Raw genomic sequence first — 14,976 nt, forward strand, 5'->3', positions numbered from 1 at the left:
GTGTGCATATTCGCATACGTAGACAGACACAAATACCCCACGCAAGAGTTAAAAAGTGATTGCTAAATAGCAAATAGCCGATCAGAAATCAACATGGCGAATATTTAATTTTGGATAGCTAACCACATAATTAGTAAGTAACTCCATATTTTTGTACAGCGCTAAATTGTTAAAACCTCCTGTTTGCATTAAAAAAGCTTTTACTTAAATTTTGCTGGTGTGCCATTTTTACGCCTATCAATAAATTTACCCTAACCTGACTTGAGTATACACAGTCTTACGGTAACATGCTAATATTTGTAATTTGAAAATGTCCAGCCAATGCATTCAAATAGCCCCAGCGTAGCCTTGAATATGAAACTAAGCCAATCCTGTCAAAATCAAACACAACACAGCCTAAAGACAAACAGATTCACACGTACTCCCATAAAACACCTTGATCTCCCAGATAACGGTAGTAAATTGTGTCAGTACAGACACTAATTCCAAACTAGAATGTTAAATTATCGTGTATGATCTACTGTATTGACGACCCACGCCTAACTTCAATGTTTACCTATCTTTCTTGTGACGCAGAGACCTGGAAACGATTTGTAAAGGAAAGGATTAAAATGATATTTGACGACCGTGGTTACCAAGTGGCAGACAACATCTTCCAATGTTTGCTCCGTTATTTATCTTATGCGGGTGAGGTTTGAACATTTTGGTCATAGGTAAAACTCTTCTCAGCTTTTTAAACATTATTCTTTGTAAATATGGAAACTAAATTTTCATAAAGACTGGAAATTATTTCTTAGGAGAACAATGAAGCCTATACACTTCACTTCTTCAGTTTTTACCTTATTGTTGTGTTGCCTAGATAATCCAGATTAATAACTGTTGTCTACTTTTCTAAAATAACAATTGGTCGGTCAGTCGGTCACGCAAATTCACGTGAGGTCTATTATTCAAAAGTGGTATACGATGTTCACGCACTGGTCGTGATTACAATGTGTAACTGAAACGTTAAACAAATTTATCTGGAAAAAGACTTGTGTTTTATTGAATGCGTTAAGAATGAACCATTTTCGAACTAATCGTTTTTCATTTTATTACTGACATAACTGAGAGTTTCAGATTCTACTTTTACAATCCATCGACAATGAATAATCATTTGAAGTACGGTATGTCGTGCAGGAGCATTTCCAAATGTCAGCAAAGTAAAGCACTTTATCGTATGTGGAGTCCGCAATATGAGGCAAATTGATATGAAAAACAACCCTCTGTGACATGCTCTGTGAAATTTTTTTTGCGCACAATTATAGTCCTACTTCTCTGGATAACCGAATTTTTTGTTTCCTTGATCTCAAAAATATATCACAGTGCCCGAGGCTGGAAGATTAATACAAAAATTTAAAAAAGGGGCCAAAACCATTTTTTTTCGCTTAGTACGCGTTTTTAAATATATGAATACAGTATCCATTTCTTTCGTCATTGGCAGTACCCTTTGTTATTCTCTCTAGTGGGAAACGTCCACCCCATTCACATCGTGTCTATTTTATCTGGTAACTCTACAAGTTGCGTTTGTTAATATATGTTTCGTTTTGTAACCATCCAAAAAAGTATGAACATTTGAGCTTCTCATATAGATACTCCTTATCATATTTTTTTTGCCGCGTGACAATTGTATCAGATAACGGTGCGAGGATCGATTAGCAGCGCTATTTACTAATAATGGATGATTAAAAACACAATCGCGCGTTCTTTATTTGTATTAGAATCTTAGATTTGATACCAAAATGTTGAGTATCGGTTATTATTGTTTTATTTGCCACAAGTCCATAACAACAACAATTCAACTTTACAACAATTACATCACGTTACAGACAATTGTTCAAGCAACAATTCGTTTTCGTGCAAAGACGAAAATATATCACATGACAGAGATAATGACTCACACAAACAACTGAAACCTGACATAATTTAAAATTTATACTATTTCTTGCTTTATTTAATCAGCACTCGTTGAAATTTTACAAACTTATTTTCTGGGATTGATCATAATATATTTATTCTAACATTCTACAGTCGCGATATGTATGAAAGGTGGACGGAAGATACCGCTACATTGTGATTGAATTGAACGACAATTCGTCGGCAAAAATAAGATTCATTTTGTCTGAACCAATTGAAACACGAAACTTCATTGTTTTCCTGTCCAATACTTATAATTACGAACAAAAAATTTGTGGGGTCATCACATCTCACTCTGATAAGAATGTAAGAAGTGTTTTCGATGCAACTAATATATATATATATATATATATACGTATTGTCTATCTCATCCTGTATTTTTTTATTTAGTCGTTTGTTTTTACTTTGTTTAAGTTTATGAGATAGCGGTAAATCTGGCGAATAAAAATATTTCAAATACCCTAAAAGCTCAAACTCACCCATTTGGTAAAACAAGTTAAAAAAAACACAATTGCAGTTTTATTCACTGTGGTCATGTATTTACATATCGAATATTATTGACAAGAAATGCCATAATAAAATCAAATATCGTCAGGTTCTAATATTATTTTTGTTGAAGTAGGCGAACATCATCTTCAATAGATTTTCCCATTTCCAAGTTCTTTTCGCATTCGATCATGAATTCAACACCGTCTACAACCATTTGCACAAGTTCAACTTCAGAAAAGCCAAGACGATCAGCATTTGATATGTCAAAAATTCCTCCTTCCGCTGCTGTATCAACTCCACCTGTTCCACGTTTTTGTAAACGAAGTTTTCTGAGAACTTCGTCAAATTTTGGATGTTGGGAGAAGAGAGGTATCCTTAAGTGAACACCAGCTCTAACACCGGTACCGAGATTACTTGGGCATGTAAGGATATAACCGAGGTGTTCGTTCCACATGTACTCGCGACCAAGTTCCTTCATTTGAATTTCAATCTGAAAAGGAACGTTAAAATATTTTTACGGTACGACATATTAAAATTGCAATATAATAAATTTTACAAAATGAATGGATCAACTGTATTTTAATGCTATTGTTGTACGCAGTGAGCATCACTTTCCAAAGCAATTGTGTCGAATTCGTTAATTTTCAAAACGCACCTCTCTAAGTCCTTTGCACCAACGGGTGAAAACTTCTTTCATTTTCCCTCCATTCTGCATTGAGATTACTCTGAGGTGATCTTCTTCATTTATCCAAACAAGAAAATTCTTTTTGTCGTTATGCCTGAAATGTGTTTTGCATTTTATAACTGTACTTGAATATTTTTTAATTTCACAATAAAATGATTATCACTCACCATATTCCTCTGGCATCTGGCCAATCACGAGCCATGCCGGCGGAAAGTAACAATGGCGAAACGGGTTTATCAAACAAGAAGTGGTCATTAATTAGTTGTTCCTGATCTTTGTCTGACATTATATTCAGTGGGTAATATATTCCTTTTAATTCTCCGTCCAACTTTTCTAAGGCTGAGAAAAAAGTTCTTTGGTTAAATGATGTTGAATGTTTGTAACTTCAGTAAAACAGTGATCAAAATCAGTACCTTTGTATGAAATTTCTTCAATTTTTCTTCTTTCAGCGCGGCTACAGTGTGGCGGAAGGCATAGTCCCCTGATACTCCTTCCAGTTCGTACTCGAGATGAAAGAACATATTTTTCATCCAAGCAATCACCTCCCTGAAAACAATCAAAACGATTCATATATTGTTTTCCAGCATGATTTTTATTTATAATCACCTCGATAAAAAGAACGTTTATGTTGAAAAATATGTGCAGCAAGCTCTTATTATTGAAAAGTTACAAAATCACTGAGAGGGAAATTACTGATTTTATCAAGCCTGGAGCATCCACAGTTTAGGTTGTTTACCATCAAATGTTCTGGATTCAAATCTGTCTTATGTTTGGCTGTTTTCTTGTATCCGTTATGCCTAGCTTCAATAACGGGATCGAATAATTCAGCAAAAGTTTCATACGATTCTTCGTCCCCAGCAACACATCCCACCGTCATAATGAAAGGATGTCCTAAACCAATATCATATTTTGGGTTCAAAATTGCTTCATGTCACAAGGATAACGATGATACAAAGATCAACATTATACCTGGATTATCAACGCCGGTTTGAATAACGTTGTCGATGTTGAATCCATTTGGACTTTGTCGGGATCTCAAGGTTTTGTAAATATCTTTTGTCAAACATTTTGCCATGTGGTTATTGTGGTTGGATAGATCCGGAAACTCCTCTCGTGCTGTATATTTGATAGTGCTAGTATTTGGCATTTTTTGCTGGTTCGGTATTCATTTCCAATATAAATTGAATGTTGCAAATATTCTTCTCCGGCTTGAGTGGGTATTCATGAGATCGATGATTAGTTTCTGTTCATGCTTAGTTTTGTACCATGAATTTCGCGCCTGATTAGTGCGAACAACTACCTTATCAAGCCAATGTTATCACTTTTTGTCGAATTGCGCGAACATATGATAATACCGCCAAATAAAATATGCGAGTCAACCCACGATTCCACGAACAAAGATTTACGTGCCAAAGTGTAGACTTAAATGAATTAATGTATTTCATGCATTAGTCAGCGGCTACACGAGTGTTGAGTAATAAAAATTTACTAGTAGAATGCCTATATTGATGTTGCGACTTGCGAGCTGCCACATTAAATTTCAGAATATATGCTCTACAGCAGCGGTTCCCCAACTATGGGTCGCGACCCGCTGGTGGGTCGCAAAAGGAATCTTAGTGGGTCGTGAAAAGATGTAGAAAGCTTTGATTATTTATACTGGTTATTAGAATCGGTGGCGACTATGTGAATCTTCGAAAAAAAAATTGAATTTAAATTCTTATCTGTGAAAGTTTCCTTTTTACGATCTTCTCAAAGGAACAAAAATTTGCTACACAAAGAATGACCATGTGGCTTTTTTTAAGCATAGCAGTTTTGTACACCGTACAGCACTTTGTACCGTGTTTCCCTGAAATTTAGACAGGATTTAGATTTATTTTCTTTTGAAGAATAACACTATGTTTTTTTTTAGGTTTTTTTTTTTTTTTTGGTTTTTCTTTTGTGTTCATACATTAAAAATAAAATTACATTTTAGAAAAGCACGAGATTTTTTAATAAACATTATATAAAAACCGAAATCCATTGTTTTTATTTGTATTTCCTATAAAAAAATAGCATAATTGTGATATCACACAATCTTGAATAATGGTGTAATCACCACCTTACATCAGGTTATTGAACCTATCCTCTTCCACACATTTTAAATTTATTTTAAGGGTAGGGTTTAATTAAAATCATTTTTAAAATTCAAATTAGGTCTTATTTTCGAGGAAACACGGTAGTTTGGCGATGATTAGCCATTGCTGTGTTCTGTGTTATGTCATAAAAATTAAATGAGTCGCCATAAGCTGTGGTAATAAATAGTGGGTCCCAACAGTAAAAAGTTTGGGAACCACTGCTCTACAGGTTACAAGTTAATTCGTTTTCTAGTTGAACGCAGCGATGTATGTACAATTGGATTCCTCAAGCAGTACATTCTCATAGAACTCTGTAACACCCTATACCTTTTCTGCTAATAAATTTATGTCAAAATATGATGTTACCTTGTGTGGCGGGAATGTAGTAAGTCAACGAGTAAATCTCTTTATTCAATTTCAGCAAAATTATAGTTGAAAAATAGTAATAGAATATTAAGTTTGAATTGAAAAAATAATCAGCCTCTTCGTCTCTTCAATTTTTGAACGTTCAACTGCAGATGTCGTAAAAAAATAGCAGATGTGCCCAAAGTACACATCATAAGTGATTTTTTACACAAGTTCGTATGCACCGTAGCACGTCCCTTTATTCGCTAAGAGCCGTGAGCGACGGGCCATTCTGTCTACTCTGAGTGAACACCAACGGCATGCGACAATGCTGAATACTAGATCAGCTAATAAAAATAAACTTGTCTTGGTTTTATGACTGGTTTGGGAAGCGGATAGCAAGTTACTCTGTATGGCCAGATCCCCACAAATCCCTCAACATTTTTCCAAATTTAGGAATATTATGAGTTTGTAAACTAATGTTTGAAACGATGCAATGTTTGTGTAATACCCCTTTTTGAAAGTGATTATTTGTCACACTTTATAGAATCGCGCAAAAGTTAATCCGCTGTATAACCAACCAACCAACGTGTATAAGGCAGGGATGAGCTGAAAAAATCGTAACAACCGGAACGCACCTAATTTGCAAAAATGTAATATATTCACAACACGACGCGTACGTTTACAGAACTGCGAATAAATTATATGAAATATGTTTGTATAATATTATAAGAGTATTCATAGCAATTCAATACAAATCTAGTTATTAGAAAGGTATAGAATGAACTTTCACGGGGTCAAAAGTTGGGGAAACATCTATTACACGTTACTGCTGTACTAAAGTAAAACTGTAAAAAGACGTACGAATTATGATGTAACAAAACATAAATTAATAACTAAGTTTACCAGAGAAACTAGACTTTTTGTACCACAATTTTATTCAACAACAGGAACGAAAAATGAAGTAAAATGTCAAACAACCGGAACGCCGTTCCGGTGCGATCCGGCCACAGTTCACCACTGGTACAAGGTGAATTGGAGGTTTGGAATGTATAGTATGGTATTGTTTAACGCAAATCAGCACAATTATAATAACAGAGAACTGACATTCTGTATGGTTTTATTGATCAAACTCAACAAATGAAAAATGTGAAAGACTTCAGAAAAAAAATACAACCACGTTTAGAGTTAGTTGGCATTTAACGACCTGGCGCCATCCAGCACTAAACATTGCCCTGTCGTCCAACTAGAAGCATCAGATGCCAAAAACATTACTGCGCTGACGACATCCTCAACCGTCCCAAGTCTACCCATTGGATGAAACTGGGCAAAATTGTCCCATGCTGAATCTGCATCTTGATTATTCTCAAATTCATGTCGAAGTAGTGATGTCCGTATACCCGATGGATTCACAGCATTAACTCTAACTCCTTTAGGAGCATATTCGAGAGCAATTGTTTTCGTAAACTGATCCAAGGAAGATTTAGTCATTCCGTAGATAAGAGCTTGGGGATATTGTATTGTACTGGCCACGCTGGAGAGATTAACAATATTTCCCTTGGATTTTACTAAATGTGGGATCAATAACTGAGACAGATAAACTACAGATTTGATATTAATTTGAAACATCCAGTCAAAATCTGGGAACTTCACACTTTCCAGATCTCCAAATCTTGCCACTCCTGCATTATTAATAAGAACATCGAGTTTTCCATATTTCTCAATGGTTTTCTCTGCTACTTTTTTAATATCTTCTAAATTTACAAAGTCAGCCAATATTGTTAGCACTTCTCTCGCTCCTTTATCTTTACAGTCTTTGGCAACATTTTCCAAATTGACTTCATTTCTTCCAGTCAGTGACAACAATGTACCATGCTCTGCAAATTTGCGAGCAATTGCGGCTCCTAATCCACTCGATGCACCCGTTATTAAAACTATTTTCCTTTGAAAAGAACTATCCATTTTATAGAACAAATTAGCGCAAAGATAATTAGACTTGATCAGCCCGTCGCTCTGTGGAAATTTACGCGAGGGAGTGAAAAGAACTGTCTATGAATGATTTTATACCAGTGCGAGAGAAATTAACCACTGACTTAGTAAATTGTTTCGGTTGAGCAAACATGCAACGTTGCGTTTGATTATTGGAGTGCGATCAAAGCACTGAACTGAAGATACATGTAACGATCTTCTCTCTCGTTTTGCGTTGTCTCAGCGCGGGATAAATTGATCGCCGCCATCTTTGCATTTATGTTCCCAAAGTTTCTTCGTGCTGCATCTGGTTTTGGCCTGTTTTTCATCTATTTTAGTACCCAGTGATCCGCATATGGATGTATATTCGACACTTACTGGATATTCAAATACAATGATATTCAAGTTATAAATTTAGAGCCTGATGTGGATCTCGTTCTGAAAACAATTTGGTTGTTCACGAGATTACACAATAGAATAATAGATGATATAAATGGAAGCAATTGGTGTTGTCTGATATCATAAAAACGCAATAACCTTCACGGGGAAGATTTCACGCCTTCGATTGAGGGCGAAGCGCACTTTAGTTGATACTCCCGTAGTGTGTGTATCAGGTTGGGGTTAGGCCATCATTTTATTCCGATTTTCCTTAATTTAGTTCTATTACGAGTTCGGGAACTGTTTGTGTTAGTCAAGTGAATATACCCCCTTCACATAGGTTTCAGTTCCTGTACACAACTTGGTGTAAAGTAGGCGAACAAAATTAGTTATCTCCATATTGGTACACACACTTCTGGAGATCCATTTAGTTCCATTTTTATGTATAGCTCGGGTACTACGAAGCCAGGCCACACAATGATATTGAGCTCGCCACGCAAAATACGGCGATATAGGGGGAGCGATTCCGATAAGCCATGTTGGTTAATGTTCTGTGGTCGTTGTTGGATGCTTTTGACTGATACGTTGGCAATATTATTAATCCACGACTTAACGCAAATTGATAAAACAGTCAAAATTAGCACCGTATGGCGGGCTGGGATATATTAGCGTTTGATACATAAATGTGAAACGAATCAAGATCAGGAGAATATGCAAGTAAAATCGACGCAAATAATTGATTTCTGTCAAATCCCATAAGAAATGCATTACGCGCCTCGTAAAAGTTGGAAGTCTATCGCCAAAAAAGAGAGGCTTGAAATTGTCTCTCGGAAATAAGAGAGAAGCGCACTCTATCTCTGTAGATCACAGAAATATATTTCCAGTTCAGTGAGTGCGATGCTATATTGCATTTTCATGGATCAATTGGGATATCGTATGGCGGTATGTTCAGTTGCGCTGCACAGCATACATTCTCGCATATTCATACTCTTGATCCATGATTGGGCCATATCTCAGGAATAATTAGCGGACTTGGGGTTGACATACCATAAATCGAATATTCTCGATTTTGAATATTAAGGCATTTCCATATACCAGTGACAGAGAATGCAGCAATGTGTTTTGAATTAAACACTTTTATTTATTTCAAAACTTCCTGTGGGCTCTGTGGGATTCGTTTTCCTATCTGAAGTTTTTTGAGGGACGTCGATATAAAATTAAAAATAATTTTAGCGCTTCCGCGACCGTCCATCAGCGGATCTTGTATTTAGCGAAAATCAACGGATCGGTTCCATTACATTTGAACCCACGATAATTGCATCTGCATACTATTGCATCTACGGAATTTTTTTTACGGATATTTGAACCCATATTAACCCTAACCCATGGATTTTAGCACCCTCATATAGATTGAACGCGCGGATATACGGGTGCAAATGTACGGCCATCCAACGGACCTCGTGCTCTGCGAAAGTTGGACGTTTTCTTACGAAAAACAACAATTAGGTGTTTCAATTCACGTTGAAACTGAAAGCATTAGCCATCGTCACGGGGTCTGGAAAAGCTGGGACAGTCATGGTACTGGTAAGTTACCGTGGCTGTTCCACAATTCCAGCTTCCACCGATGTCGTCACATCTTCGATATCCAATCAAAACCTGTTGCGTGATCTGGAGTTGAGGTGTATATATAAAATTCACAAATTGAATGAAGGAACTGAACATCATCAATAAAGTACTTGGCAACAGTCTGAAATTGTAACTTTTTAATTTTTTTGTTACTATTACCCTTTTCAACAAAGGAATACGTTTATAATACAGAGAGTTGCCTGTGAATGTCGAATAATTTATTTTTTGTTTTGTTTTTACTTCGTACCTCACAAATCTTCAAGTAGTGCAAACGAAAGATATTTCATTTAAAAATGGTAATGTCTGTCTGTTTAGTGAAATGAAAATCCGGCGTTTGAAGGTTTACCCTTTTTACGACAACAACAATCTTTAAACACCATATATTTCAAAGCAATTGATGAAACATTCTGGATTAACAATAATAACTCTATATTGCAAAACATTTTCAAAATATTATCTATTAAAAATAATTTTTCGGAATCAGAAATAACTTTTATCAACTTCTTGAAATTTGAGTTCTAGTATTTTTTCATTTCTCTATCGACAACCAGTTTGTTTCCGAACAGGTTGAAGCATGAAAGTTGGCTGATATTCCGACTTCATGAAGAACATTGATGAATGCTGCAACCTGTGACAAAGTTGGTGTCGGATTTGAAAAACAGCCCCAAACCAAACGGTGCCCTGCAAACGAGAATAAGTACTACTATACTGAATGAAATAAATATTATTCAGAAAAACTGTTCCATTATAAGCATTCCATATTTGAAATAACAATGAAAAGTGAATGTATTCAAAATTTGAGCTTTTGGTACACTGGAGAGATGAAGTTTTTCCATGCAATAATAATGATCTGACTCAACACAAAATATGTTTATATCTTTATCATTAAGCTAATGAAATCTTTGTGAGAAGTGAACTATTCTTGTGTTAAAAAAGATTGTTATATTGCTTCCATTAGATATGAATGTGATGTGTTATACCTTTACCAGCGACTCCATTAGGTGGACATATAAAAATTGCGAAGTAATTTTCATAGTCAGTCAAGAACACATGATCTCCATTGTCGAAAAAGTTGTCTTAAAAAATAGAAGTGAATCGATAAGCTCCCAATGAACAAACTCTGTAACATATTTAATAATTTGACATATTCGTTGTTTAATGTATGCTTACCCATATCCAACACCGCTTTCCTATCCATTGCGTTCATTTCGCTTTCGTGCTTGGCGTGATTATGTTCTACAAAAATTTAATTTATCAAAGAATGAGAATGTGTTTTATGGTATTTAAAAATTAAATGTAAACAACATACTTCTGTCTGATTTGCTCAAAAGATATGTTCCATTTCCGTCATTATTGAAATGAACTCCAAATTGAACAAATCTATGAAAAAGTGGAAGTTGACATATTAACATTAGCATATAACTTTTCGATTGTGTCATTTCCTTTCGTACTGGTTAGCATTACGTTTCACACCGAATAAAACATTCGTATTCAATCTAAAATATATTAGAATTGGTAAATTCATTCGAAACTTTTCGATTTGCTATAACCCAGGGGAGGAAATGGGCATAAAAATAGTCAGGGAAAACCTGAAATAAATAACCTGATATGTGAATTTGTTTGAATGTGATCATCTGTCGTTATGAATTTTTTAACCAATTTATTTATTACAAATAGCTTTGATTTGCAAGATTGATCACATATTGCTTATCTTCGTACACAGATTCGAACTCTACCTTCTTTTATTCATTCATTTAATAAAATGGTGAAACTATAATTACCCAATGATGCATTTTGTCGAAAAAAGTTCTTACTGGCAGATGGACAGTATATTTTTTGTTACGAGTAAAAGCTCCTCATAAACTCACCTAACACCGTGTTCCGTTAGCAGTATTCCGAAACTGGAGTTTGTAGAAGTGAAATTATTAAATCTGGCGCAGGAAATCATCGACGCTGCAATATCATTGGTCTGCAGTCCAGCATACCAAGTAGTTCCAATCAACTACAAAATTGGGGAATTAAAATTCAACACAAGACACTGGGAAACTTTTTCAACATTTTTGTCATTTATAATATTGATCAAATATTAGGTTCAAAAGATTTTGCGAATGTGGTTTCATTTATCTAATATAGATTGAAAATCGCCTAATATTTGCAAGATTTTAACATAAAAAACTGACGAAGGCGCACACTGGAATCTCTATCGAATTTATAGTCAGTGAAAAGGCAATTTGTTATAGATTCACTTTCTCGGCGTCTAGTTCGTTTGTCACTTTAGGTAGATGGCATCTTTGTGATATGGATGCAGTCGATACTAATGCAAATGATAACGGCATCATAAGTAACGAAACGCACAGGATCATAGTTATTATAAGTTTCTGTTAATTCTCCTGTGTTACGTGTAGCAAAATTAAGAGAATTTTAGATATTTATGTATCAAACTAATTTTTCATATTCAAAACAGAGTTGAAGAAGTAGGCACAATACTAATAGGTATTTTCCACATATGCCATAGAACAGCTATAAAACAAAACGCTCATTTTCTCAACAAAAATAAAGTACGATATACTTCGTATAGCATAGCTACATTGCAAATGATACAGTATCCAATCTTAGCTTCTACTTACATGCTTTTTTGTAATGTTATTTTTCTTTGCACGTTCACGTTACACTGATCAATACGTTTGAGTGCTGCAATTCAAATATACTTGCACAATACTGAAAACAAAATTTAGTTTGCTATGTTCTGATTATCATAATGAACGTGATGCAGCCAGACACGATATCAAGATGCGAATATTCTTTGTTTTGTCTCGCGACTCAATCAGTCACTCGAATTCGATATGTATCATAGTAATTTTATTTCAGTGGAAATCATTATAAGTTCGCTGCCAATATATGTGCGTGTAAAATATCTGGCCTTATTGCAAGTATACATAGATGGGAATATACGTATGTTTTAAAGCAGGGGTGTGCAGCCTTTTTCACAGGCGGGCCAAATACAAGTAACTGGGTGAAGCCACGGGCCACACCTAGAAACTCTACCTATACAAAAGTCTCTTGATACGAAAAATTTGTAGTTTTTATTCGGTATTTCTCTGTACTTTTATGTTACCATAGAATTTCTACTTGTAAAGGGGTTTCCGTAATTGGGACGAAATTGATTTGTTCTAAGCCCCGTCGTAAGTAAAAAAATTTTAAGTACGGTCCGTTCAATCCCCCACAAAAGTAGGACATAAGATTTGACTGGCTAAAAAAAGACCATGGAGAGTAGGACGACGGTGGTCGGAGGAGGCGTTGAAAGTTGAAATCTAGGAGAGAACCTAATGTACGAAAACGAGCACACGCATATGAAATTCAAAATTAGAATTTACTCCTTTTATTTTGCATTTTCATTTAAGTTTTTTTCTTTGGTCTTACCTGTTACGCGTAGCATCGTCTTCTCAGCTGAAACTGAGTTAGACTTATTGTACGTACTCGCGGAAAACGAACGGGCCAACGGTATGGCAGATAGTTGATTGGCTTGTGGCAGAGCAGGTGACTTCGTTTTCGTATTGCTTACGACACCATTCGTTGATTCAGAAAAACGCAAATGTAATTACGCGATCATCGTCATTTTTAAATGCATGAACCTGATTTCCGAATTATCATCTGCCAATAAAAGAGAATTGAGACCGGAAATCTTATTTTATTTTGCGAGTCGGCGCTGATTTAAATATTTCATGTCGGCTGTTATGACTTTATTTTTGATTATAAATTAATACCATTAACTTAAACTGAACGATATTGTCATCAACGACGCCGCGATAGATACTAAATAATATATTTTATACGATCTAAAACGCAAGAAATGAAAAAAATTGCCCTTATATTCGGTCACTATCGAAATAAACGGATGAAAACAATTTATTACAACACAATTTGCTTTCAGATTTATTGCCGAGGTCGCACAAACTACCTCGACAAAATTGAAATACACGATAAAAGTTGTAAAATATTTCTAATCCAAAACATCCTCGCCGTGTAATGAGCACTTCAAGTCAGCGCTAATTGAAATCCTTTCATGCCGACTGTAATTTACTGCCGTATCGCACACGACTGCCTTCGATTGCGATAAATATGATATAATTGAAAAATGTTTTAGACCCAAACGTTGACGGCGGCGCTATAGGATATGTGTGCCATATTCGATATTCTTACAAACACGAAAAACGGTAATCGAAGTTTGCGATATTCAAATTGGACTGTGATTCAAGCACTGCATTAAATTAAGCGTTTTAGCAGGGTTCTTGGTGTTTTTTGACGGGTTTTCACTGTTTTTGGGCGTTTTAGCAGGGTTAACCTAAAATAAAAAAATGTCACAACACGCGTTTTTTGTTTTCGGTTTTTGGCCTCTCGTATGGAAAAAAACTTACGTTGGCCGAAGCAATGTTTTTTACGAAATTCTCCTAAGTCAATTTTTTGTATCCAGAGCCTTTCGTAGGTAGAGTTTTTACTGTAGATGCAAGCACAAAAAAATATTTCTTTTCGTTATTGATTTCACGGCATTGTTTGGGGTCCTGGCAGAAATGTTGAGTTAAAACACAAAAATTAAAAAAAAAACTGCTGAAAAGTTGTCACTTCTCCGCGGGCCGCACAATTTTTCTCTGCGAGCCGCATTTGGCCCGCGGGCCGCAGTTTGCACACCCCTGTTTTAAAGTACTCATGCGCAAGTGTATGCGTTCAATTGCCTAGTTTGCGAATGTCCGAATGTGATCTAAAGCAGCGTCACGCCAATAGACCAACGTCCTGAAGTGATGGAAATATTCTTTCGCACCCTGGCTGCTTCCAAGGAGTGGGCAAACTAGATTTCAACCGTTATCGAAAGGTTCATTCACTATTTCACTCAGTATTTAGTTTCATTTCAGTATTTTCCCAGTGCATTTAATATTTATACAATAATAAACGTAAGAATTTCGTTATTTTTTTTAATTTTCCTTGACGTTTCATGCTTCAAACTGTCAATGCAAGACAACGTACCGAATACATTTAAATACCCAATCCCATCTGTGCCGTTGCATTTCAGTGTGATCAACCGTGCTAAGCTTTATTAAGTAAATATTTGTTCAAATGAAATATTTAATATTCGCAATCTGGTGCAGTCCAGTCCAAATTGAAAAAAAGGATCTGTTGCATGACATTTTTGATTTATTTATACGGAAATTGTGGTATGCAAAAATGGCCCTAAAGATCTAGGCATATCCTGATATGAGCAGAGAAAATGAAATATATTTTTGACTAAATGAGTTTTACTGTTACCTAAATATAAATTAAATGATTAAACATTCAGGTTAGCCATAAATGTTACTACAAATTCCCTTAATCTAGCTATCAGTTTAACTATGCTTTAAATTAGTTCAAAGGCAATATTTCTTCGAT

At 35.4% G+C, this 14,976-nt stretch overlaps 3 protein-coding genes across 3 annotated transcripts; all 3 read right to left on the bottom strand.

Annotated features, from left to right (window-relative positions):
* Window positions 1-2,470: 2,470 nt before the first annotated feature.
* On the bottom strand, window positions 2,471-4,354 carry LOC120341147 (creatine kinase, testis isozyme-like). Its single transcript, XM_078119916.1, has 6 exons — window positions 4,097-4,354; window positions 3,864-4,018; window positions 3,541-3,673; window positions 3,295-3,466; window positions 3,098-3,221; window positions 2,471-2,932 (listed from the first exon to the last, which is right to left on the bottom strand). The coding sequence occupies exons 1-6, from the start codon at window positions 4,272-4,274 to the stop codon at window positions 2,558-2,560; spliced, it is 1,137 nt and encodes a 378-aa protein (XP_077976042.1). The 5' UTR covers window positions 4,275-4,354; the 3' UTR covers window positions 2,471-2,557.
* Window positions 4,355-6,689: 2,335 nt separating this feature from the next.
* LOC120341148 (3-oxoacyl-[acyl-carrier-protein] reductase FabG-like) lies at window positions 6,690-8,411 on the bottom strand. Its single transcript, XM_039409591.2, has one exon. The coding sequence runs from the start codon at window positions 7,546-7,548 to the stop codon at window positions 6,775-6,777; it is 774 nt and encodes a 257-aa protein (XP_039265525.2). The 5' UTR covers window positions 7,549-8,411; the 3' UTR covers window positions 6,690-6,774.
* A 994-nt stretch (window positions 8,412-9,405) lies between these two features.
* LOC120341149 (uncharacterized) lies at window positions 9,406-12,170 on the bottom strand. The gene is made up of 6 exons (XM_039409592.2): window positions 11,805-12,170; window positions 11,427-11,560; window positions 10,868-10,938; window positions 10,729-10,794; window positions 10,539-10,634; window positions 9,406-10,239 (listed from the first exon to the last, which is right to left on the bottom strand). Exons 1-6 carry the CDS (start codon window positions 11,919-11,921, stop codon window positions 10,088-10,090), a joined length of 636 nt encoding a protein of 211 aa, XP_039265526.1. The 5' UTR covers window positions 11,922-12,170; the 3' UTR covers window positions 9,406-10,087.
* Window positions 12,171-14,976: the final 2,806 nt, after the last annotated feature.

Source organism: Styela clava, chromosome 14 (assembly GCF_964204865.1).
Source record: "Styela clava chromosome 14, kaStyClav1.hap1.2, whole genome shotgun sequence".
In the NCBI taxonomy this organism is placed as follows: domain Eukaryota; kingdom Metazoa; phylum Chordata; class Ascidiacea; order Stolidobranchia; family Styelidae; genus Styela; species Styela clava.